This window comes from Amblyomma mixtum, chromosome 10 (genome assembly GCF_055824585.1).
Source record: "Amblyomma mixtum isolate Tamu chromosome 10, ASM5582458v1, whole genome shotgun sequence".
NCBI lineage: Eukaryota > Metazoa > Arthropoda > Arachnida > Ixodida > Ixodidae > Amblyomma > Amblyomma mixtum.
Window position 1 is genome coordinate 2,062,741 of NC_143021.1, and position 23,040 is coordinate 2,085,780.

At 47.8% G+C, this 23,040-nt stretch overlaps 2 protein-coding genes across 8 annotated transcripts in view; one reads left to right on the forward strand and one right to left on the reverse strand.

The window, feature by feature from the left end:
* Positions 1 to 23,040, forward strand: part of LOC149324983 (solute carrier family 41 member 3-like) — a 261,247-nt gene that overhangs the window by 109,685 nt on the left and 128,522 nt on the right. The gene's annotated exons all lie outside the window — the stretch shown is intronic.
* LOC149324984 (uncharacterized) lies at positions 2,905 to 5,548 on the reverse strand. The gene has a single exon (XM_089562644.1). The coding sequence runs from the start codon at positions 5,536 to 5,538 to the stop codon at positions 4,408 to 4,410; it is 1,131 nt and encodes a 376-aa protein (XP_089418770.1). The 5' UTR covers positions 5,539 to 5,548; the 3' UTR covers positions 2,905 to 4,407.

The window sequence follows — 23,040 nt, forward strand, 5'->3', positions numbered from 1 at the left end:
TGTTAGCTTCAAAGTAGAACTGAAGGCGTCCAACCCACGATGACCACGATGAGCCGTTGAACTCTGGTATCTGATTGGGAAACCCTCGCGTAGCCATGGCTTGTCAATAGCGTTGCGTAGCGCGGGTCGAATCCACTTTCTCGTCGCCACTGTCGTGTCCGGTCGCTGTGTTGAATGCAGCGAAAGACGCACACGGTACTTTAAGACTTCGTTTATTTAAAGCCGATGAGGGTGCGACCAGCGTCGACCGAGGCAGGAGCCGAACTGGCCGCCCGAAGAAAGGAGGGAGCGGAGAAGCGTCCACGGGAGGGAGTGGCTTCCCAAAACAGGAGGAGGATGCGGGGGCGCACCATGGGGGGGCATCTGGCGACAGCGTGCGACGAGGGGCAAGTGGTCGTTAGGAGGAGGATGTGAGTGGTCGTTAGGAGGAGGATGCGGGGGCGCACACACACAAAAGCAATAAGGGGACACAACACTTTGTCTCCTCAAACCGGGCCACGCATGCTCCACACTTACTTACATGTGCAACAAGATGCTTGTATTTATCGTTTTTGTTTTCTAAATTTAGGGCGTGTTCCCCTAGACGGTCGTCCAGTTTGGCCTACATAAAACTTTCCACAAGACAGGGGAATGGAGTAAACCACTCCAGTGGAACACCTTACAAACGGCTTCTGATGCTTTTACAGGCACTCGCGCTTTTTTGCACTGCAAATGCGCGGACAGAGCTTTCCCAACTTGTTGGGAGCTGAGAACAAAACAGGTACTCCATGCCTGCTAGCAACTTTTTTGAGGTTGTGTGCGATTTTGTGGAGGTAGGGCACGACCTCTGGCCTAGGGGCCTTTTGAAGAGCATCATCCGTTTTTTGTCTCGTTCCACGTTTGAACGTCTGAAAGATGACCTCAGAGACTGCTGTCAGAACCGACCAGGGAAACCCTGCAGCCACAAGCCGGCTTATCTGATAATTGTTTGAGGAGACAAAGGTTCTTGGTAAAAATAGACAGGACAGCACGGATAAGCCGAGAAGCCTACCACATACAGAAACTTGGCAGCGAGTGTATCAGCGAACCTTCTTTATCTTTATTCCAGGCTGAGATTGACTATTTTAATGCAGCTACCTGTTGATTAGATCGAAGATAAACGGAAGTGTGATGCCCTTGCCTACCCGCGCATGCGCTCGCGATTGGATGGCTCCGACACAACCCTTGTTTTTGTTTTTTGTCTTTTTTGTCATCCTTTCTGTCACGATCCTTCGGCCTATAAAAGGTGTGGCTTTTGACGAATAAATCCAGTTGACAGTTAGCGCTTGTGTGTGTGTTTGGTCTCTCTTGTCCGTGTCTTTGTTTGCGCTATTTATTTATTTATTTATTTATTTATTTCATAAATACTGCCGACTGCCCTTTGGCGGTCAAGGCAGGAGTGCACAAAGTTAAAAATTAAAATTACAAAGTAGCAACAACAAAATATCAGCAACAAAGGGCAATTACAATACGAGGACATAAATTCATTAAGACCAACGGGAAGCAAAAAAAGCACAGGCACAACAACCGACGTCAACCACACTGAGTGAACAGGATAAAAACAAGGAAATCGAAATACACTGTCTACTAGACGCGCTACTGCGATACATGGGACGAAACAGCAGACAAGAAAGATTCTGAAGATATCGCTTGGCAGTCGGTTCCATTCGGAAATGGTGCGTGGAAAGAAGGAACAAGAATATGCTTTTATTTGAAGCATGTTGTGTTGTATTGCATGTAACTCTGAAAATTGAGTTACGTTTTATTACGTGTGATACTGAACAACATTTTTAGTCGGTGCTGCTTTCGACGGGATTCAAGCGTGGGAAGCCCAGATCTGTTGAGCAAATCAGATACCGAGACCTGCCGACCATAAGCGTGGTAAATAAACCGGAGTGCTTTCCTCTGGACGCCTTCAAGAATTTTTATATCCGTTTTTGTGTGCGGATCCCATACAGCGTCGGCGTATTCGAGCACTGGACGCACAAGTGATGTGTATGCTGTCAGTTTAGTTTTGCTCGTGCAATGCTTTAGGCGGTGCTTTAAAAACCGGAGTTTTTTGGACGCTGCTGAGACAATGGACTGGATGTGTACGCTCCAGTTCAGGTTGGATGTCATGGTTACCCCAAGATATTTCACCTGAGTCACTGAGTTGATCGGAAGGCCATTGATTTTGTACGTGCATTGGAGCGGTTGTTTCTTTCGTGTTACTGTCATTTTCCCACATTTTGAACTGTTTATACCCATTTGCCAAGTACAACACCAGCTGGAAACTGCTGTTAAGTAGTCGGTTAGGAGTGCCTGGTCTTCGACTGATGTGATACTATGGTATATAACACAGTCGTCGGCGAAGAACCGACAGCGTATGCGTGAGTTGAAGGACAGGTCGTTCAAATAAATAAGGAAGAGAAGTGGCCCAAGGACTGAGCCCTGGGGAACTCCTGAAAGTACTGGCGCTTTTGTGGAATTAGATTCAGATATCTGAACAAACTGATGCCGCTGTGTAAGGTAGGAATCTAACCATTGTACTACTTGCCGATTATTTAACCACCACCTTATTTTTAACAAAAGATTGCCATGCGATACCCGGTCAAACGCTTTTTCGAAGTCAATGAAAATTAAATCTACCTGTCCATTATTGTCTAGCGACATCATAATTTCATTTGTAATATGAATAAGCTGCGTCACTGTCGACAAGCCTTGTCGAAACCCATGCTGGCTTTCAATAAAAAAACCGCTTCCCTCTAGGAATGAACTTATGTGCTTGAAAATAAAATGTTCTAATACCTTACTGGACGTACATAACAAAGAAATTGGCCTGTAATTCTTCACGCAAAGCTTGTCTCCTGATTTGTGAATGGGTACCACCTTTGCTGTTTTCCAATCGTTTGGAATTTCTCCTGTCCTGAGACTTTCAGTAAATATAATGAAAAGGTATTGAGCGCACCACTCAGCATATCTGTACAGAAAAGCGTTAGGGATATCGTCTGGTCCAGAGGATTTTTTTGTGTTCAACTCCAATAGAGCCGAAACAATACCCTCCTCGTTAATAATTAGGTCTGGCAGATTGAAATGGCTAGTTCGAGATTCGGAGACTGAGTTGCTGTTACTCAGGAATACAGAAGAAAAGTGCTCATTGAAGGCAGTCGCTAAGCAGAGGGAGTCGGTAACAATTGTGTTGTTAAGGAGAAGTTTGTTAACCGGGTCTTTTTTCTGTGACAGATGCCTCCAGAACTTTTGGGGGTCAGTTTTTAGAAAATTGTGCATCTTGACATTAAAAAAGTGGTACCGTGAAGATTTTATTTTTGAACGCAGTTCAGCCCGAAGAGCCGGCAAAGCACCACCAACTTTATTGTTTGACCTTGATAAGCGCTTCACGCGACGTTTTAACTGTATGATCTCGCGTGTTATCCAGGGACACGCCATTTTCAGCTTCTTATGTTTAAGCGGCACGTACTTGTTGATACATTGATGAACCGTACTTTTGAATTATAACCACAAGTCGTTCACACTTGTACGCCCATCAGTGTATTTTTTGGCAAAGGATTCATACGTAAGTTCAAGCTGATCTAGAACGCTTTCATCCTGAGCATTGTTGAAGTCGCGAAACACTTTTCCTGCCTGATGAACAATTACTGGTCGCAGCAATTCGCTTTTAAAGAGCACCGCTTCATGGTCTGATATTCCGGGAAAGACATCTGTCGAAAAGCCCAATTCACTAACAGGGTCCGATATAAATACTAGGTCAAGAAGAGAACTGGTATTTTCTGTAATGCGCGTAGGTTTCTGAACAACCTGGTTTAAGTTATAGTTGAAAGCAATGCTGAGCAAAGCATCCGAGTTAGCACACAAAGTTTGATCGCACAGAGAATCCCAGTTGATGTTTGGCAAGTTAAAATCGCCGCATACGATAACATGGCTATAGCGCTTTGTATGTTCATTTAAAAAGTCGTGCAAGTTGTCCAGTACAGAAGTATCAGCATTCGGTGGTCGATAAATAACACCTATTAAAAGACTAAGCTGAAGAAGACGGAGAACAACCCAAACCATTTCAGTGTTGGTGTGATGCGGTATCAGCGTATAGTCAATGCCTTTCTTTATCAGAATAGCGACACCGCCCCCTCTTGAAGTGCGGTCGCGACGAACGATTTCGTATTGATCGGATGTGATAACTGCATCATTCGGAATTGCATCATGAAGCCATGTTTCTGTCAGAACAGCAGCGTCAGGATCGTGTGTGAAGAGGAGGCTTTCAAGTTCGTCGAATTTATTTACTATGCTTCTAGCATTAATGTTAAGCACGGAAAAGGAATTCAAGGATGTCTGTGTTCTTAGTGCTCCTGAGCTCTGTGTGTTACTTTGTGCGGACACGAGTTTGGAAACAGACCATCACTTTGCAGCGCAGGGAACTCTTTCATTGCGGGCGTCGTCCCATCGATACAGTTTGCCGTTTATTTTAATTTTGTCAAACTTGAGCATGACCTTCTCTTCTTTCAACCTTTGCTCTTTCGCACTTTCCCAAAGCTTCTTTCGTATTGACTGAACGCGAGGGGAGAAGTCCTCGGATATACTATAGCCTGAGTTTTTCAGATTTCTACAGCTTTTGAGAATTCTCTCTTTGACCCTCCCGTCAACTAGCTTAAAGATAACTGGTCTGCATTTGTCCTCAGCTGGCTTCCCTATTCTGTGGATACGCTCAATAGCCACATCCGAAATTTTCAACCGGTCCAGAAGAACATCCTTGCAGACCATGTTCTCAAGGTCTTGGGGCGTTTCGTCCTCGGTTTCCTTAACGCCAAACACAGTTAGGTTGTTCCGCCTGCTTCTATTCTCTAGGTCGTCTACTTTCATAAGTAGACTGTCGACAGTTTTTTCCAGTGATTCTACTTTAGAGGTGTAGTCAGTAACCGTTGAGGAAATATCGTCTAGCTTCTTTTCGATAGCAGACAGTCTCGTGTTAGTAGAGCTTGTATTTTGTTTCAGCTGTTTAAGATCTTCCATTATTGTTTGCAGCATTTCCTGTGTCGAAGGACCTGGGTTTGGTTCTACGTCACCACACATAGCAAGCACGTCAACAAAACAATGATACATTGCTGTAAGGAGCGTAACTAACGGCCGTGGGCACGGCAGAAGCAGTAGGCACACATTGTCACTGCGGTAAGAGTAAACAGGCTGTTTGTCTCTTACCTGGACAAAAAACAGGAACGGATTTGTTAGCCGCATGGTTCCAACGCCTCCGCCGTGCCCACTGGTCGCGAACCGGGCAGAAGCTTCTCTTTTATGTGCTGTGACTGGTGACGTAGTCGATGGTGGCGTGCGATGCGCATGCAGTAGTGGTGTCCAGTTGCGCAGTCCTATCAGTTTGGTCTTCGCGATGCATTCCGATGAAGAAATCACGCCGGAAACACGATGGTCGGTCCAATTTCCAGTGCTGTCGTGGTACGCCCCCTGTGATGCGGGTTCCACGTTCACGAAAAACACGGCCTGGACAAAAAACAGGAACGGATTTGTTAGCCGCATGGTTCCAACGCCTCCGCCGTGCCCACTAACATTTCTACTTCAAGATGAACTACCAACTCGCCCAACAGGAAGTTTTAATGATTCATTCAGGGAGTGGACGCATATATACGGCGAAAACCCCGTGAGATGTAACACATGTACAAGTACGTATACACATGGACAAGCACGAAGTTAAGCCACTAAACACAAACAAAACTCACGGTACAACATCCTTCATTCGGGAAAGAGATATTGAGAGAAAATTTGGGAACCTCGTAGAAATTCAGAAACAAGGAAGTACACATAAGCAGACAAACCACAATTTACAAATATTCAAGTGTACACACATGGGCAAGATTTCAAAATATTGTCTATTTGTAAACATCGAAATTAGACACCTGAATGAAGCTGCAGATTTTTTTTTTTAATAACGCAAGCCATCTCTTCTTCCTGGTGGGAAGGAATTAAAGGTTCTGAGGTACAGTGCAGCATTCGCCGTATTGAAGGGATGATGTCGCTCTTAAAGCTGCCTGATTCGGCTGTTCAGGATTGACAAGTGATAAATATAGCAGTGCTATCACAAGTGATAGCAGCAAATGGTAACCATTCGTGATCGCAGTCCACAGTAAAGAGTCAGCAGGCTGTGCTAAGAGAAATAGTCCTTTGTTTTGAATTTCGAACTAGTTTCCCGTCATTCGGTGGGTATTGTGTCACAAAAAGAAAAAAGTGGCAGTGGCTTAGCTCAGATATGCCAGGATATACGTAGCGAGAGGAAGTCCGCGTCAAACGCGCGCGTGGCAATGGAACTTTCAGTCAGTCTGATCACGTGGTCATTCACGCACCGCCCCTTCACGTCCTCTTCTTCGGTCGTATCCATCTCGCCCTGGTCTTCCAGTAGGGCAAGGGCACGCCGCTGATTCCGCTCCACGTCCGGGCGTATGCGCTGGGCGATGCGCTCTTCTTTCTGCTCCTCTTTGTCCGCATCTCTCTTGGCCCTGCGCCGCTCGTTCTTCCTTGCTGGACGGCCAACATCGGGATCCGACGTCTCGAGTTTCTCCCGTCTCCTACGCCGCACAGCGTCGGCCTCGCTCTTCTTGGCCGCCATGAGAGTGTGTTTTGTTGTTGTTGTTGTTGTGACTGAGAGAAGGATGAAGAGGAAATTGCACGGGCCTGCTACTGGCTCGAGCCAAGCCACCACCGCTGCCACGTGCAGATAGAGGAGAGTTAAAAGATCAGAGGAAAGAGAAAAAGGAAAGAAAAGACGCGCGTCGCAGCAACAACTGCGTCCGCCGGAGCGGACGCTGCTCAAAAAGAAGCGGCCGAAGCCGCGCTCGCCGAAGCGAGAACAGATACTCCTCGCGGCCGAAGCCGCCCGTGTTTTTTGTGTTGTTGTTGTTGTTGTTGTTGTGACTGAGAGAAGGATGAAAAGGAAATTGCACGGGCCTGCTACTGGCTCGAGCCAAGCCACCACCGCTGCCTCGTGCAGATAGAGGAGAGTTAAAAGAGCACAGGAAAAAGAAAAAGGAAAGAAAAGACGCGCGTCGCAGCAACAACTGCGTCCGCCGGAGCGGACGCTGCTCAAAAAACAGATAAGCGGCCGAAGCCGCGCTCGCCGAAACGAGAACAGATACTCGCTCTCGCCGAAGCGAGATCCGTTGTTTTTTTTTTTTTCGCGCCGCATCACCATCATATATACACCGCAACCCCCCTCCTCCCCTTGCCGCGCATGCGCAGTAGAGCATGGCGCGCCAGCTGCGTATCGCGCATGCGCTCTCTCTCTCCATCGGAGGCGAGCGGCGCACCAGCTGCGCGGCTGTGAGGCCACTCGGCTCCTCGCGCACAAATGGCGCCGAAGGCCCGCAGCGAAACGGCGAAACTACAGGTAATGTAGCTCACGCTACAAAAACGTGACCCGCACACACACACACGCACACACACACACACACGCACAGACAGACAGACACACACGCACACACACACACGCACACACACGCACGCACGCACGCACGCACACACACACACACACACGCACGCACACACACGCACACACAGACAGACAGACAGACAGACAGACAGACAGACACACGATGCATTCGGCGCTCCGTGTTGGAAGGCATTGCAGGGTCGGCGCTCCTCCAATGAGCGTGGTCCCTTCAGACTGAACATGACAACAGCAGAACGTATGATTGAAACACTAATGTTTTGAGAACATTTTCGTGGCATGAAGAGACATTACAATGAAAAAAAAACATCACTCTGCACGCTGAAAATGCCCAGAGAATGCGCTGGAAAGAGAAGGGCAACGGAAACCTGCTATGAAAAAGTAGGGAAACGACAAAAAAGTGCGTACGCGGGCACCGATGCTCTCAGTGCACTCGCTGCTTCGTGTTGGGAGGCATTGAGTTGAGTTGTTGTATGCTACAGGTGGAATTTGCAGCGGGGCCCTTCCTCAGATGACCATTCTCCTTTCGGATATTGAACTTGATCAGAAGAGATAACTCACATTACACAACCTAGTATTGAAAACAATTTATGCTATGACAACAATTTCGTGGCTACAAGACGCTTGCGAATGACGCTCTCAGTGGCACTATAGGAATAAAAGATCAATATTTTTTTCTCAAATTGCCATTAGGGAAACTAAACAAAAAAATGCGTACGCGAGCACCGACACTATCAATGCACGAGCAGATTCCTGTTGGGAGGCATTGCTGCGTGGTCCCTCCTGAAATGAACATTGTGCTTTCAGATATTCAACGTGATAAGAAAAGATAACTCGCATGACACAACCTGGCATTGAAACACCAGTTTTATGAGACCACTTTCGTGACAACAAGACGCTTGCGAAAGACGCTCTCAATGGCGTTATAGGAAAAAAGATAACTCTTTTCTCTGAAATTGTCAACGTAATGTAATAGCAAAAGAAGGGAAAACTAAACAAAAAAAATGCTGCACGGGCACCGAGATCCAACTCCACGCAACCTGATTTGGGCCCCCGGTCACCAGGGACTCCAGGGAAACGAACAGGCCGATCAGGCCGCCCGCGCACTCTCTCCCCGGGCTATCTCCCTGTACTTGGACGCCTACTCCCAATCAGACAATCTGCCCCTTACATTCAAACACATCACCGATTACTACAAGGAGGAGCGCCGGCGCTACCCGGCCCCTTGTAAGGGTCTGGATCGCGCTGACGAGCGCCTCCTGATCAAAATTCTCACCAACACTGTACTGTGCCCGGCGGTGCTTAAACATTTCAATACATCCTTTGATGGCGCGTGCCAGTTCTGTGGGGAGGTGGCTGACACCTTCCACATGGTTTGGGCGTGTCAATCAAACCCATCTATCCCCCCCAACCCCAACCCCACCAGAGAGGACTGGGAGGCGGCCCTGCTCGGCTGTCAAGACCTAAAGAGCCAAAAGGCTCAACGGACGCGGGCGGCGTTGCTTGCCAATGGGGCACCGGAATAGGGGCTCCACCCAGTATTGTAAGGGGAAAGGGCTAATAGGGTCCTACCCCAATCCCCTTTCTGTAAAAAAACTTAATTTCCCATAAATGTTTTTCACCACCACCACACTATCAATGCACGAGCAGATTCCTGTTGGGAGGCATCCCAGGATGGCCCCTCCTGAAATGAGCATTGTCCTTTCAGATATTCAACGTGATAAGAAAAGATAACTCGCATGACACAACCTGGCCTTGAAACACTTCAATTTTAAGAGACCACTTTCGTGACAAGACGCTTGCGAAAGACGCTCGATATGACGTCATAGGGAAAAAAGATCACTATTTTTTTTAAATTGTCCACGTAATGCACTTTCAAAAAGGCAAACAACCAAAAAATGCGCACGCCGGCGCCGTCACTCTCAGTGCACTAACTGATTCCTGTTGGGAGGCATTTCAGCGTGGCCCCTCCACAAATGAGGGTTGTCGTTTCAGATATTGAATGTGATCAAAAAAGAAAGCACACATGACAAAACCGAGTATTAAGGCGAAACCCTTTAATGGCTCATGCTCGCGGCGTCCGTCCGTGCGCTGGAATCGTGCAAACTGTGGCCTCTGCTCCGCGCAACCTCCTCCGCAATTTCCCTTCCTCAAATTCCTTTTCTTCACTACCGGCCCTCTTTCTGTTTCTTCTCTCACTCCCACTTACTCCCTTCCTCTGCGCCGCCGCGGTGGCTCACTGGTTGTGGTGCTCGGCTGCTGACCCAAAAGACGCGGGTTCGATCCCGGCCACGGCGGCTAGAATTTCTTTGGAGGAGAAATCCTAGAGGCCCGTGTACTGTGCGATGTCAGTGCACGTTAAAGAACCCCAGGTTCTCGAAATTTCCGGAGCCCTCCACTAAGGCGTCTCTCATAGCCTTACTCGCTTTGGGACGTTAAACCCCCATAAACCAAACCAAACCAAACCTCTCTTCCTCTGCAAACGCATGACGGGTCTCCGCCGAGAGATGCGGCACAGTTACTGCGTAATTTCCTCAAATAGAATTTTCATGGGAGCCAGTTATGCGCGCTTCCTTTCCTTAATATGATCGGAGTGCAAAACATCAACGCCAGTGCCAATGAACGCCGAACGGACAACGGCGACGCCGCGAAACCGGCTCCAAAGAACTGCGCTCTAAAACACGACAATCAAGAAAGCGACTGCAGTCGCTAAACACAATAAAAACCGCTAATGCGGGAAGCCCGCCACGCGCCAAGCGGTTCGGGGAAGCGACGGTGGGTTGACCACAAGGCTTTCGCCAAGCACGTTTTAGAATTTCCAAAGTGTCTTCGGTAATTTTGAAGCGAAATTTTGTAATTTTCGCTTCGGTAATTTTGACCTGCGAGCCGGTGCGCAAATTTGCCAGTTCTGCGCATGCGCGAAACCGAGTGACGTCACACACGGCGCACGTGGCCGCAGCCGTCGCCGCGGACCCCGTCGCATGAGCCTTTCGGCCGCAGCCGCGCGCTACTGCGCATGTGCGCCGCCACTACCGCTGCGCGCGCTACTCCTCCTCGCTACCGTTCGGCCTTTCGATGCAGCCGCGCGCTACTTAAAATGAAACTGCGTCGAGGCTGGGAATCGAACCAGGGCCTTCGGGATTTGAAGCGGCGACGCTACCTCTCCGCCACGAATGCTCGAGGTTGGAGCATGAATAAAGGCGCGTATAGTGAATGCATGGCTCTCATAAATGAGATTAAAGGAATAACACAATAAAAATAAGAAGAACATTTAAAAACAATAAAAATAAAAAAAGTAAAAAGGGAAAAGAAGTTTAAAAAAATAACAATAAGAAAATAAACCAAAATAAAAAGAAACAAAAGTAACATGCAAATTAAAAGTAAAAAGAATAATAAGATAAAACAAAAGCAACAAAAACAAAATTACGATTAGAATGAAAAAAAAATATAAAAGAACGGTGCGCCCGGAAACGCTTTCGCCTTGCAGCACTTTAGAGAGCCAAAGTGCCCCCTGAATTTTAACCGCGCCGATTTCCGTCTCCTCCTACGCCTCCGTACAGCCAGTGTGTGGACGGCCGAACGCCTCCACCGTTATCGTGGTGCACCCAGCGCATTGTTTGATTTTATTTATGGGGTGTTAAGGACGAGGTAGCAGCATCCCACCGCTGCCACCAGTTTGTTACAGACGAGGTAGCATGGTCGTATGCCGGAGAGAGAATGAGGGACGTCGGAGACGAGGCTGCTGGAAAAAGACAATGATAGAGGACTTTATACAGGAATTTACATATTTACAAGTGAGCTGCAGGAACGATGCATCACGACAGCTCATCAGGAGATCATTCGATGACAAAGAGCTCCCTCGGCCGTGCCGCTGCCGAGGTTTTTAGAGTTCCCCTTCCCTATTGTCCCTAGATGGGGGCCGGGCCTGCAGGGGAAAGAAGTTCTCTCTTGCACGAATCACAACAAACACACTCTCTCACTCCCGAGGGATCACACCGCCGTCACGCGCTGGAGAGGGGGAACGATGCCATGCACGTAGCGCAGACGCCGGAATGTCCATGAGCGGCGTTCCCGCGCATTTCGAACGCGCGTTCACACTCGGTGTAGGGGAAACGCTCGCTCAACCGGGCAGACGGACGCGGCTTCCGTGGCAATCCAGGCGCTCACCCAACGCGCGTCTCGGGGTTAGTCGGCGTTCCGCTGCTGCCATGTCGTTGTCTTCCCCACGACGAAGGTGAGACGTAACAGACTGCCCCGCCGGGGGAAGGAGATCCCGATGGACAGGGGACAGCATCCGCTGTCCGGAGGGATGTCGCATGAGGCTGGTCTCAACCGGAGTCGGTTCTCTGTCGGCGGTTCTGGAGCTCAGCGCACCCCGAAGTCTTCCTTTGCATGTGCAGGTTCCCAAAGGGCACTGCAAAGTGACTCGTGCTCCGCTAGCGTTAGAACCACGCCGAAACCCCAACCGCTCAGTCCGCAAGAACGACACAATCCCCACTACGCAATGCCAGGCTCTTCCCCCCTTTCAAAGCCAATTAATCTTTGGGAGTGGTCCAGCAGCACTCAGAAAACTCCCACAGATCGGCACATTACACCACAAAGCGCATCTCAAATTTAAAACAATAAACAAAACCAATAGGTGCAAAATCCTACATCAGGAAGAAAAAGACCAGCAAACTGCAACTATGATGCTGACTCTTGCGCTAGGGATCTCAACTTAAGCTATCGGCATTACCTTTGAGACTCCCCTTTTTGTGATTTATTTCGATTCGTAATGACCACAACATTTCATTCTGCATAGCAGCATACTGCCGTCACCTTGTATATCCCCGCAAAGATTCGCTCAACATCGGAGCCAAAGTCACCTTAATTACCCAAATTCCAAAAAAAATCAAGCGACTCCAGGCGCTTATGCTAGTGGCCTAAATGGCCCGTCTGGCTAGCACTTCGCGTTTTAACGGACGCTGCATGCTACACATGGGCACTACTAGTGCATTTTTCGAAACAATCTTTGTCAAAAGAAACGCTTTCAATACAAACGACGCGTCGGAAACCTATTCCTGCTCAAAACTTTTTTTTTTTCTGCAAAACTTTTTGTCTGCAGGAATGGTTAAAAAATGAAAAAGCAAAGAGCAGAGACATCCTCGGAATCCGCTGCTAACGAGCCGCGCCGCGGCTCAAAGGGGTCGCCTATTCTTCAACCGCGCCCTGCGCAGTCGCACACCAACAGTGGCTTTAGCAGCTGACAATCGACAAAAATCAACTGCTCTTCGACACCTGCGAGCCCCAGACGCCATGCAACTACGATTTGTTCCGCACCTCGGCCGCGCGTCATCAACACCCCAGCAGCGTCTGAACAGTTGAAAGCGAGGGGTTGACGGTCGCGCATGAAGGAAACGCCTGCGTGTACTCTCTCGATTCATGAGGACACTTCGCACCTTTTTTTGACGGGAGCGCGCTCTGCTGCGTTCCCTCGTGAGGTAGCAGGGCGTTCTTCTCTGTGGCCGGCTCCAAGTTTCACGCGTTCTGCTACCGCAGCGTCGCCGCAATGGGTCAGGTGGCTTTCGCACTGTCTGTACACGCCTAGCCAGCCTGGCCTTTGTACGGCGCTTATCGCATCTGGCGTGCCGCGATGACAGACTTGGAGCATTACACGGTTGACCGGCCTTCACCCTTACGATGCTTTGGGCTCGTCCTTTGTCCTTTCTGTCCAGACTGCCCTTTCGCATGGCTCTCCTTGCGCGCGGTCGCCTTCCGGAAACTTTCCTAGCTGTTCCGTCATGCGCGTCTCCCTTTCTCGCGGGGCACTCAGCCTTCTCATCAGCTTTTTGACTCAGCAGCGAGCCGCCTTTTCTACTAGAATTCGGACTATCGGCTCGCTCTTTCGATGAGTCACTGCGTGTCGCAGCACTTAAGTGTCCCGACAGCACTTTACCTCCTGCTGAGCATAACTTGCTCTCCTGAGGCTTGGTAATCGATCCTACTACCCTAACACTCTTGCCCGGAACTTGAACTATGAGACGCTGTTCGGCTAACGTAGCGTTATTGTCCTCGGTACTACCTTCTCGATCGCAGCAGCCTCCTTCCCGGAAAGTGCATGCTTCTCTGGGCTCAAAACCAACGCATTGCCCCTTTCCTGATTTTTAGCAGTGCCTACATTACCCTCCGAGCCCTCATGGCTGGCGGATTCAATTCAATTCAATTCATATATTTATTTACCAGAATACTGGACGGCCTCCAGGGCTAAAAGTTGCAGCCAGCAACTTGACTGGGCCCTGGAGCCGTTTACAAAGGCAACAGCAGACGTCGGTTCCGAGCAGCACAACAAAAATATTCACAACGCTATGAACAAAAATGTGCAAAGAAATAGAGACATGGTAGAATATTTGTCATTGCAATCATACTCTCATTTACAACTGTGAAAAGTGTATTCGTAGTTGCTTTGGCGATTTGAAGGTTACTTGTTTGAGTTTATTTAGCAAGACTGGTAGGTTGTGTTTTAATGATTGCAGTTTGTACTGAGTGCGAAAAAATGGAACGAACCAGGGTTGGGAAATTCGAGTTAAAGAATTAGCTCTAGGCTGCAGCAGCGCTAGAGAAAGAAGGGAACTTTGAGTGTCATGTTGAGAAAAATAGAAAACATGCAACAAGCGATGTTCATAGTGATGGTCAAAGCTAACAATATTATATTCTGCAAATAAATGTCTTGTTGTAGACTGACGGTCAATGTTAGCTATGTTACGAATGTACCTTTTTTGAAGAACTATTATTTTGTCAGTATTTGCTCTTGTCGTGCTTGCCCACAGTAAACTACAGTAGCTCATGTGCGGGGCAAATAATGCATTATATAGTTGAAGTTTAACCTTTTGGGGCAAGAAAGCACGACATCGAGATACGGCTCCAGTCACTGAAGAAATCTTGTTTGCAACATAGTGTATATGAGTGTCCCAACTCAAATGGCAAGAAAAATGCACACCAAGAATTTTATGAGCTTCCACAAGATCAATACTTTTGCCACGAATCATTAGGCACCTTTCAAGAATCAATTTCTTATTACGGGCTCGAAATAAAATAGCTTTCGTTTTCTGAGCGTTTATTTTCATGCGATTTGACTGGGACCAAACAGACAATTTTTCAAGTACATCATTACAATGTAGCACAAGATCATTGGGATCATTTCTAGAAATAAGGACACTACTATCATCAGCGTATATGATGAACTGAACACTGTTGTCAATATGAATTATGTCATTTATAAACAAGTTGAACAGAAGCGGACCTAATACACTTCCTTGTGGTACCCCACAAAATATTGGAAGTAAGGATGACTGTTCGTTCTTAATGCAGACAGACTGGCTTCTATTGCTGAGATACGACTTAAGTAAAGCATGAGGTTTTCCGCGGATGCCATATGAAGTGAGTTTTTCAAGAAGTATGTTATGATCAAGACAGTCGAAAGCTTTGCTGAAATCGACAAAGAGGCCCAGCGTGTATGCTCCATTGTCAATGCTCTGCAATATACTTTCTTTTATCATGAGCAGCGCCGTTTCAGTCGATTTGCCCTTTCTGAAGCCAAATTGACAATCAGTCAAGGCTTTAGTCTTGTCTAGAAATTTTATTAGGCGTAGGTAAATGATCTTTTCTAGTCCTTTGGAGAAGACAGGTAATATAGAAATCGGTCGATAATTAGTTACTTCATTTTTGCTTCCACCTTTAAAGATTACAGCTTCTCTTGCTCGCTTCATACCCTCAGGAAAAACAGCCGACTCTATTACTAGGTTAAATATATAAGACAGTACTGGACTAAGATATTCAATTACATATTTTATTGGCTTGATTTGTACGTTGTCAAAATCTAGGGCCTTACTGTTTTTTAAGCACAGAAACGATCTCTGCACTTCATTTTCGTCTGTCGGGTGAAGGAAGATGCTTTCAGAGGTACTGGTACGTATCGTGTTTAATGTTGCTGAGCTGTAATTACCGTAATTTGAGACATTAGTAAAGTGACGATTGAAATGATCAGCAAGAGCTTTACCACTTAGGTCAATGCCATTAACTGTTAGGGTTTCTGGCAACGAATCACATTTTTCTCTGCCAAGAACGTTATTTATTGTTTTCCAAATAATATCCGACCGTTTTTCGCCGATGTCGGAGAAAAGATACTCGTAATAAGCTTTCTTTGCTTGCCTAAGCATTGCATTTAGCTTATTTCGGAATGTTTTAAATTCTTTCAGGCTTTCCTCCGTTCGCGTGCGAAGAAATTGAAAGTATAGACGATTTTTCTGTTTGATTTGCTTCAGATGCTCTCTGGTCACCCACGGTTTTTTTGCCTTTTTTGAACGTTTCAGTGTTCTAAACGGGAAGTGTGCAGCGTAAACTCGTGTGAAAATTTCTTTGAACTTGTAGTATGCTTCGTCAACCTCAGTTTCATTAAACACAGGGCTCCAGTCACACATGCTAATAGTGTTTTTGAATGACTCCAGTGCATTGCTCGAGATATGCTGAAAACTGAATGACTGCCTGGATTTCTGGCTTGAATTAGTACTTTTGACATAGGTCATGAAAACAGGACAGTGATCACTGATGTCACTAGTAAGAGTGCCTGCACTGGTAACAAGGCTTGTGTTGGTGGTGATGATAAGGTCAAGCACAGAGCAGCTTGAAACTGTAACACGGGTTGGTGAGGTGATCACGTTTATGAAGCCAGACGCTTGAATTGTGTTACTAAGATCATTTGCATGATTATTTCCTGATAAAATATTGATGTTGAAGTCACCCCCCGCAGTTAAATGACAGTTGTTTGTGTTTGCATATTCTAATAAGCTATCAAAGTGATTCAAAAAGGCCTTGATATTCCCTTGTGGCGGGTGGTACAAGACGGAAACAATTTCATTGCAATGACGCAAGGTTACGGTCTCATAGTCATCAGTTGTCACGCTAAAATCAGAGATTATTTCACATCTCAGACTATCCTTAGCATAGACGGCGACCCCTCCTCCACGTTTACGAGTCCTATTTACAAGAAACCGGTTATAGCCAATAATATCTACTATTTTACTGTCATTGTGGTACCATGTTTCAGACATAAGTATGTAATCAAATTTAAATGGAAACTGATCTAGAAAGTAAGCTATCTCATCCTCTTTGTTAGATGCTGACCGGGTATTGATATGAAGAACTGACGTTTCCAGGGTGTCTGGCGATTTAAGATTATGTGGCAAAGCAAACTCAAAGTATTCCATGTTTGAAGAACGAGCTGCAATATCGTAGACGTTCAGCATATTTTGTCGAGATCATCTTCATGTCTGATCTCAATGCTTACTGCTTCATCAGTCTTCCGGGCAAAGATTTTTCCACTTTGCGTCCACACCGCCTTCCATTTGTGCTCCTTTTTTTTTGCTGACGGCCTTTCCCAGAAGCAGTTTCAGCGAGGGGCAAAGGTGTTCGTTAATGTATATGGGTGTGGTCTCGTCAAATCCAAGGTCAGTGTTTTTAAGCCTCAGCTTTCTTGCCTTCATCAGTGCTCTATCGCGTTTCGCACGTGACTTGAATTGAACAATGATATTGCTTTTATCGGCATCTCGCGTAGGCACACGGTGGCAAGCGTCCAGGTCAGCTTCAGATATGCTTTCGTTTACAAGTGAGCCAATTTGGGAGATGATGTTGATAACGTTTTCATCATCGTGCTTGACAACACCACGTACTTCAAGATTGCAGTGCCTAGAATACTGTTCTGAGGTCACCAAGCGGATTTCAAGATCACGGTTCTTCTTTTCTAGGCTAATGCACTTAGCATGAAGGGCCTCATTCTCACTTGCTAGCTTTTTGTTTGCAACTGCTTCATTTTTTAGTTGGGACTTCAAGTCTTCGACAGTGCTGAAGGCAAATTCAAGGCTTTTGGTAATGTTTTGTTGCTCCACTTTTAATTCCCTGATTTCATTGCGCATGTCTCGCTCCAGTGTCTCCCGTTGCAACTTAAATTCTTGCTTAAGTTCTTCTTTCAACCTGGCAAATTCAGCCTTCATATCCTCCCTTTGTTTTGCCGCCTCCTTAGTCATATCTTACGTTGCAGATCGCGCGAAAAAACAACTAAAACCACAAAAATTACTTAACAAAACACTCAAGGCACTGAAAACGTGAAAATACGTGAAAACAGCACAGACGAAGTTTAAAGCACTCAAAACTTTCAAAGCTTTCAAAACATTCAAAACTTCGGCAGGGAAACGGCTGTTCAATGATTGTGGAATATCTCGGTAATAGTAAATAGAGAACCAACCTGCACCAAGCAATAACAGAGGGTTGATTTGCGTGCGCTGTCCGCCGTTGCCGCTGCCGAAGTGCGCGATGGTGGGCGTCACTTGTCCGAGTAAGGATGCCTGGAATCACAGCTTGGTGACGCTAGCTGCGTCCCTTGATGCGACGCAAAATGCGATGCACCCAGGCCAAAGTGTCCGTAGAAAGGACGCAGCAGTCACAGTACTCGAAGTGGCTGGTTGCTGGTAGATTTTCCCAAAGACGGTCTTGCACCAAGCAATAACAGAGGGTTGATTTGCGTGCGCTGTCCGCCGTTGCCGCTGCCGAAGTCTGCACTCTTCCTCATTGCTAGCCTTAGTGCCTATATTATCCCCCGAGCCCTCACGGCTTGTGGATCTGCACTCTTCGCTAGCTTCTTGACCGAACTCCTCGGTCCTCGCTGCCGAAGTGGCCTTTCTTTCCTGGACCAAACCTGTCCTATGCCGCCACTTCTGCACAGCACTCGTGTCATCCGGCGACTGAGCGGAGCTTCTAACTCGGTCCCTGACACTATCGCGGTGTAGCTTACCACCGTCAATTTGGCCTTCCAAATCTGCCTCCGCGGGAATTCGAAAGTATCGGAGGAGCGCACTTTTAGTTATCGCATAGTTGTGGGCATCCTCGTCAGACAACCTCGCCCAGACATTACAATGTTCACATGGGAGAAATCCCATCAACACAGTTGGCCAATAACTCTGGTCAAGCTGCTCCTCCACGCAAATTCTCTCAAAATTTTCTAGAAAAGTTCTGAAATTTTCGTCTTTTCTGAAAACACTTAAGCGAGATCGCGTTCTCATACTTCTGAGCGCGTTAAGTTCACGCGTGAGTTCCCGCATCTCTCTTTCGTATTCCTGTTGTCGCTGCTCTCTTTCGCGTTCCTGTTCCCGCAGCTCTCTTTCGCGTTCCTGTTTCCGCTGCTCTCTTTCGAGTTCCTCCTCCTTTTTCTTTGCCAATTCTCTCTCCTCAATGGTCTCAAGGCATTCCACAAGCTCGTCATCTTCAGCCTCTAACGCAAGAATAGCCTTCAGCAGTTCTGGTTTTCTGAGTTTGTCTGATACATCCAGACCCAACTCTTTCGCAAGCTCCAGTAACTTTAGTTTGCGCTGCGTCTTCAAATCCATGGCTGCTCCGAGTGCTGCTTCTCTACTGCCCGCGATTGTCTTGCTGCAACTAACCCAGCACCAACGACAACCCAATTACCAGCTCTGTTCCTGACACTAGCAAAAACCTGGCAAAACTCAGCAGAAGAAAGTCCCGGACTCACCAAACCTCGCAGCCAAGAATCCAGCGCAGTCGTTCCGCTGCAGGCAACCAGTCATCACACAAGGCTCGTTGCACTGTCCCCGACTCGCCATTCTGCTGCTCAGCGTCCCGTTGTCCGCAACTCTCCGCTGGCGTCGGATATTTCGCATCCCACCGCTGCCACCAGTTTGTTAAGGACGAGGTAGCAGCATCCCACCGCTGCCACCAGTTTGTTACAGACGAGGTAGCATGGTCGTGTGCCGGAGAGAGAATGAGGGACGTCTGAGACGAGGCTGCTGGAAAAAGACAATGAGAGAGGACTTTATACAGGAATTTACATATTTACAAGTGAGCTGCAGGAACGCTGCATCACGACAGCTCATCAGGAGATCATTCGATGACAAAGAGCTCCCTCGGCCGTGCCGCTGCCGAGGTTTTTAAAGAGTTCCCCTTCCCTATTGTCCCTAGATGGGGGCCGGGCCTGCAGGGGAAAGAAGTTCTCTCTTGCACGAATCACAACACACACACACTCTCACTCCTGAGGGATCACACCGCCGTCACGCGCTGGAGAGGGGGAACGATGCCATCCACGTAGCGCAGACGCCGGAATGTCCATGAGCGGCGTTCCCGCGCATTTCGAACGCGCGTTCACACTCGGTGTAGGGGAAACGCTCGCTCAACCGGGCAGACGGACGCGGCTTCCGTGGCAATCCAGGCGCTCACCCAACGCGCGTCTCGGGGTTAGTCGGCGTTCCGCTGCTGCCATGTCGTTGTCTTCCCCACGACGAAGGCGAGACGTAACAGGGGGTTTAACGTCCCAAAGCGACTAAGGCTATGAGAGACGGCGCAGTGAAGGGCTCCGGAAATTTCCACCACCTGGAGCCCTTTAACGTGCACTGCTGACATTGCACAGTACGCGGGCCTCTGGAATTTCGCCTCCATCGAAAGTCAACCGCCGCGGTTGGGATCGAATCCGCGTCTTTCGGGCCAGCAGCCGAGCGCCGTAACCAGTGAGCCACCGCGGCGGGTCCAGTGCATTGTGCGCGAACTGCAACAGCTATGACGTCAAACAAGGCATAACTGCAGCTTTCCGCTTGTATATCTAGGCTTAACCAGAGCTAAGCCACTGCCAATTTCTTTTTTTTTGTCTGCGCTTCGAGCGCGTTTTCCTGTGCCACAAGTCATACTGACGCCTCGGCATCGCCAGTAATTTTGTGCCTTGCGTCTCGGCAAAACTAGGGCCCTCACCAGCATTTCTTTGCTGATTAAATTTCGCAACTTCAATTCGCAATTGCGGCATTGCTCTTGGACCAGTTGCAGTTACAATTTGTCATCCGTCTGATCGACGACTGGCTCGTTCGGGATGTCTTATTGGGACTTTGCGCCTTCCGCGAGTTCGGTTTCGCCGTTCCCGTTCGTCGTGTATGCTCTCTGCTTATCCGGGTTTAGATGGGAACAGCGTGTTTCCATGCACCAAGCCATGGCCAAAAGATAGCAGTGCTCGTGACAATACGGAGGACGGGACTCATTCTGTGCGGAGGAATACCTCTCCTCCCGTATTGCCGCTGCTGGTATCTCGGTATTCTGCTGCCGCCTAACTTGCGGCCGCCGGTCTTTTTACGAAATGGTCTTGCCCGGTGGTAGCCTCAAGCTGGTGATGCTGCTGCTGGAGTTGCGTTGCTCGATGCTTAGCACAGTGGTGTGGCCGCCACCTTGCACTGCTTTTCCTCGAGTGCCGCTTCCGTTGTCTGGAGGGTGACGCCAACCGTTGATGGCTGACTCTGGCCACTCTCTTGCCCGATGACGTCACTGTAGTCTTCCGTGGTTCTTCTTTTCCACCAGAGGTACGTCTTCAGGGACGGTTTTCTTAAACGATGACTTTTAGCACAGGGAGCAATAACAGCGAAATGAACTGAAACTCTGTATGCAAATAATTTGCAAGAATTAGAAATTTGCAGCAAGTTGAGCCTCAAAAAACACAAGATGGATCTGGCTAGCAGAGAAATCATTCCTCCTCAGCGTAGCCGAAGGCGAAGAGCATGTAAACCTAGCCAAGAACGCTGAATTGGCCTCCCGCGCTTGCTTTTATACCCTCGGGAGGTTCTCTCATATCCGGGAGCCTGCAATCGCAGCTCGCCTCGGTTGCTCGCTGCGTACAACCCCTGAAACACAAATTCTAGGAAAATCATTAACCTTAGTTGCACCATAGAGTACACACAGCAAATTCCGCAATAGCGATTGCTTGGCCGAATCACGCGTCCCTTCCTGCAGTTTCAGTAGTGCACCTGGCATCCCTTCTGAAATAAAAAAAAACAAAACAAAGAAAACCAGACGCTTGGAGATCCCTAGCTAGCTTGGAGATCCCCCTCGCTCGGCTCGGGCTTCCTCTATCTATTCCGATTCTCCTATCCTTCGGGGCAAGCCCTAAAACCAGTGTGCGGTTATATTCACGATTACATAATTTCATCTTGTAGATTCCTCTGCTAGAATGTGAATTCACTTTTCATTCTCCGTATATTTTGTTTCGTACAAACACTAGCTCTGCGTCCCAAAATTATCAAAGCACTCCATTCCTTGTACATGAGCGCGTTTGTATCCGCTATGCACCCTGGCCAATCCCCCGCCGTGGGTATGTGCCCTTAAGCCTGAAGACATCATCACCCAGACGCTGGTTTCCATGCCAGAGTGAATCCAGTGAGAGTCGCCGTGCTCCACTTCAACTGTGAGGGGCAGTGCTTTCTGTGAAGGCAGGTTTGGCCGGCCGCTGGCGCCCATAGACACTTCCACGAAAACACGGTATCGGGCCATGGGGAGCTGTGGCGCTGGCATGCACAAGAGGCTGCTCTTCCCTTGGTGTGGTGGGTGCCCCAGTGGCTTTAGGCTTTGTCCTACAATCCGGCGCCTACTTATCCCTGCCTGCAAACATCACCCACTCCTACTCAGGTAATTATTTCCACAGGTACCAGCAATCAGCGCCAACGTCTTCTTGGGATCGGCATAGGCTTAACGGTCCCTTACAACAAGACAGCCCATGAACTAGTTGAGGCATTCCCTATCAAAGGAGAGAGAGAGAGAGAGACTCTTTAATGAAATACAGAGAATTTACCCGGCGTTTAAAAATTGCTGGCATGCTACTCTGCGTAGGGAGGGCAATTTGGCAGATAAAGACAGAAGGAGAGCAGTGTGGAAGAGGTTAAAAAAAAAACGAAGATAAAATGCTGCCATGAAATGGGTACTAAGGATGCAATGGCGAGTATTGATGTAACCTATGAAATGATGGAGTGCATAGTCCGACAAATGGGCTGACGAAGTTCACTGCATGAATAATGCATGACGGTAATGTGCAAGTGAATTTAAAGCTTATCGAGATGTCCAATGTCTTTTAAATATGTACATAGAAAGTTCATTGCAAGTCTCTGTTGCCTAAGGCAGGCTATGGGACCTAAAACTTTGTCCATTGTTAGGGGCACTGGGCAGAGCTTCTGCATGCAATGTTCATAGTACGCACGCTCGTTAGCATACGCAGGGCACTGAAGCAAGATATGTTCCACAGTTTCTATCGAGGCAGAGTTGTCACAATGCGGACTGTTCATTTGTCCAAAACGGTATCGCAAGCCGTTTGTATATGCAGAATTCAGACGAAGTTGATGATTAAGTGTTTCCAGATGTCGAGGAGTTCTGGGTGAGAGTCTTGATCTAAGGTGTGGGTCGATTGAGTGAAGAAATTGGTACTGATGTGTCGGCAAACTCCAAAGCCGCTACGTTTCTTCGGAAGCAAAACTTTTAGCCATTTGGGACGCATCAGATTTCGTGAAAAAAAGTTCGAATGTATCTCCGATGTTGATGGCCCTTACGGGCCGCTTCATCTTCTTTTTCATTAGCCTGAATGTCACAGTAACCAGGTACCCACTCTAATGTTATGCAGTGGCCTCCGGCAATAGCTAAATGATGACGATGTAGATACCCGATGTCCAGGGAAACTGGCTGGTGATTCCTTTTCTTCATCAGGTTGGCCAGGATCTGCAGAGATGCTTTTGAATCGGTGA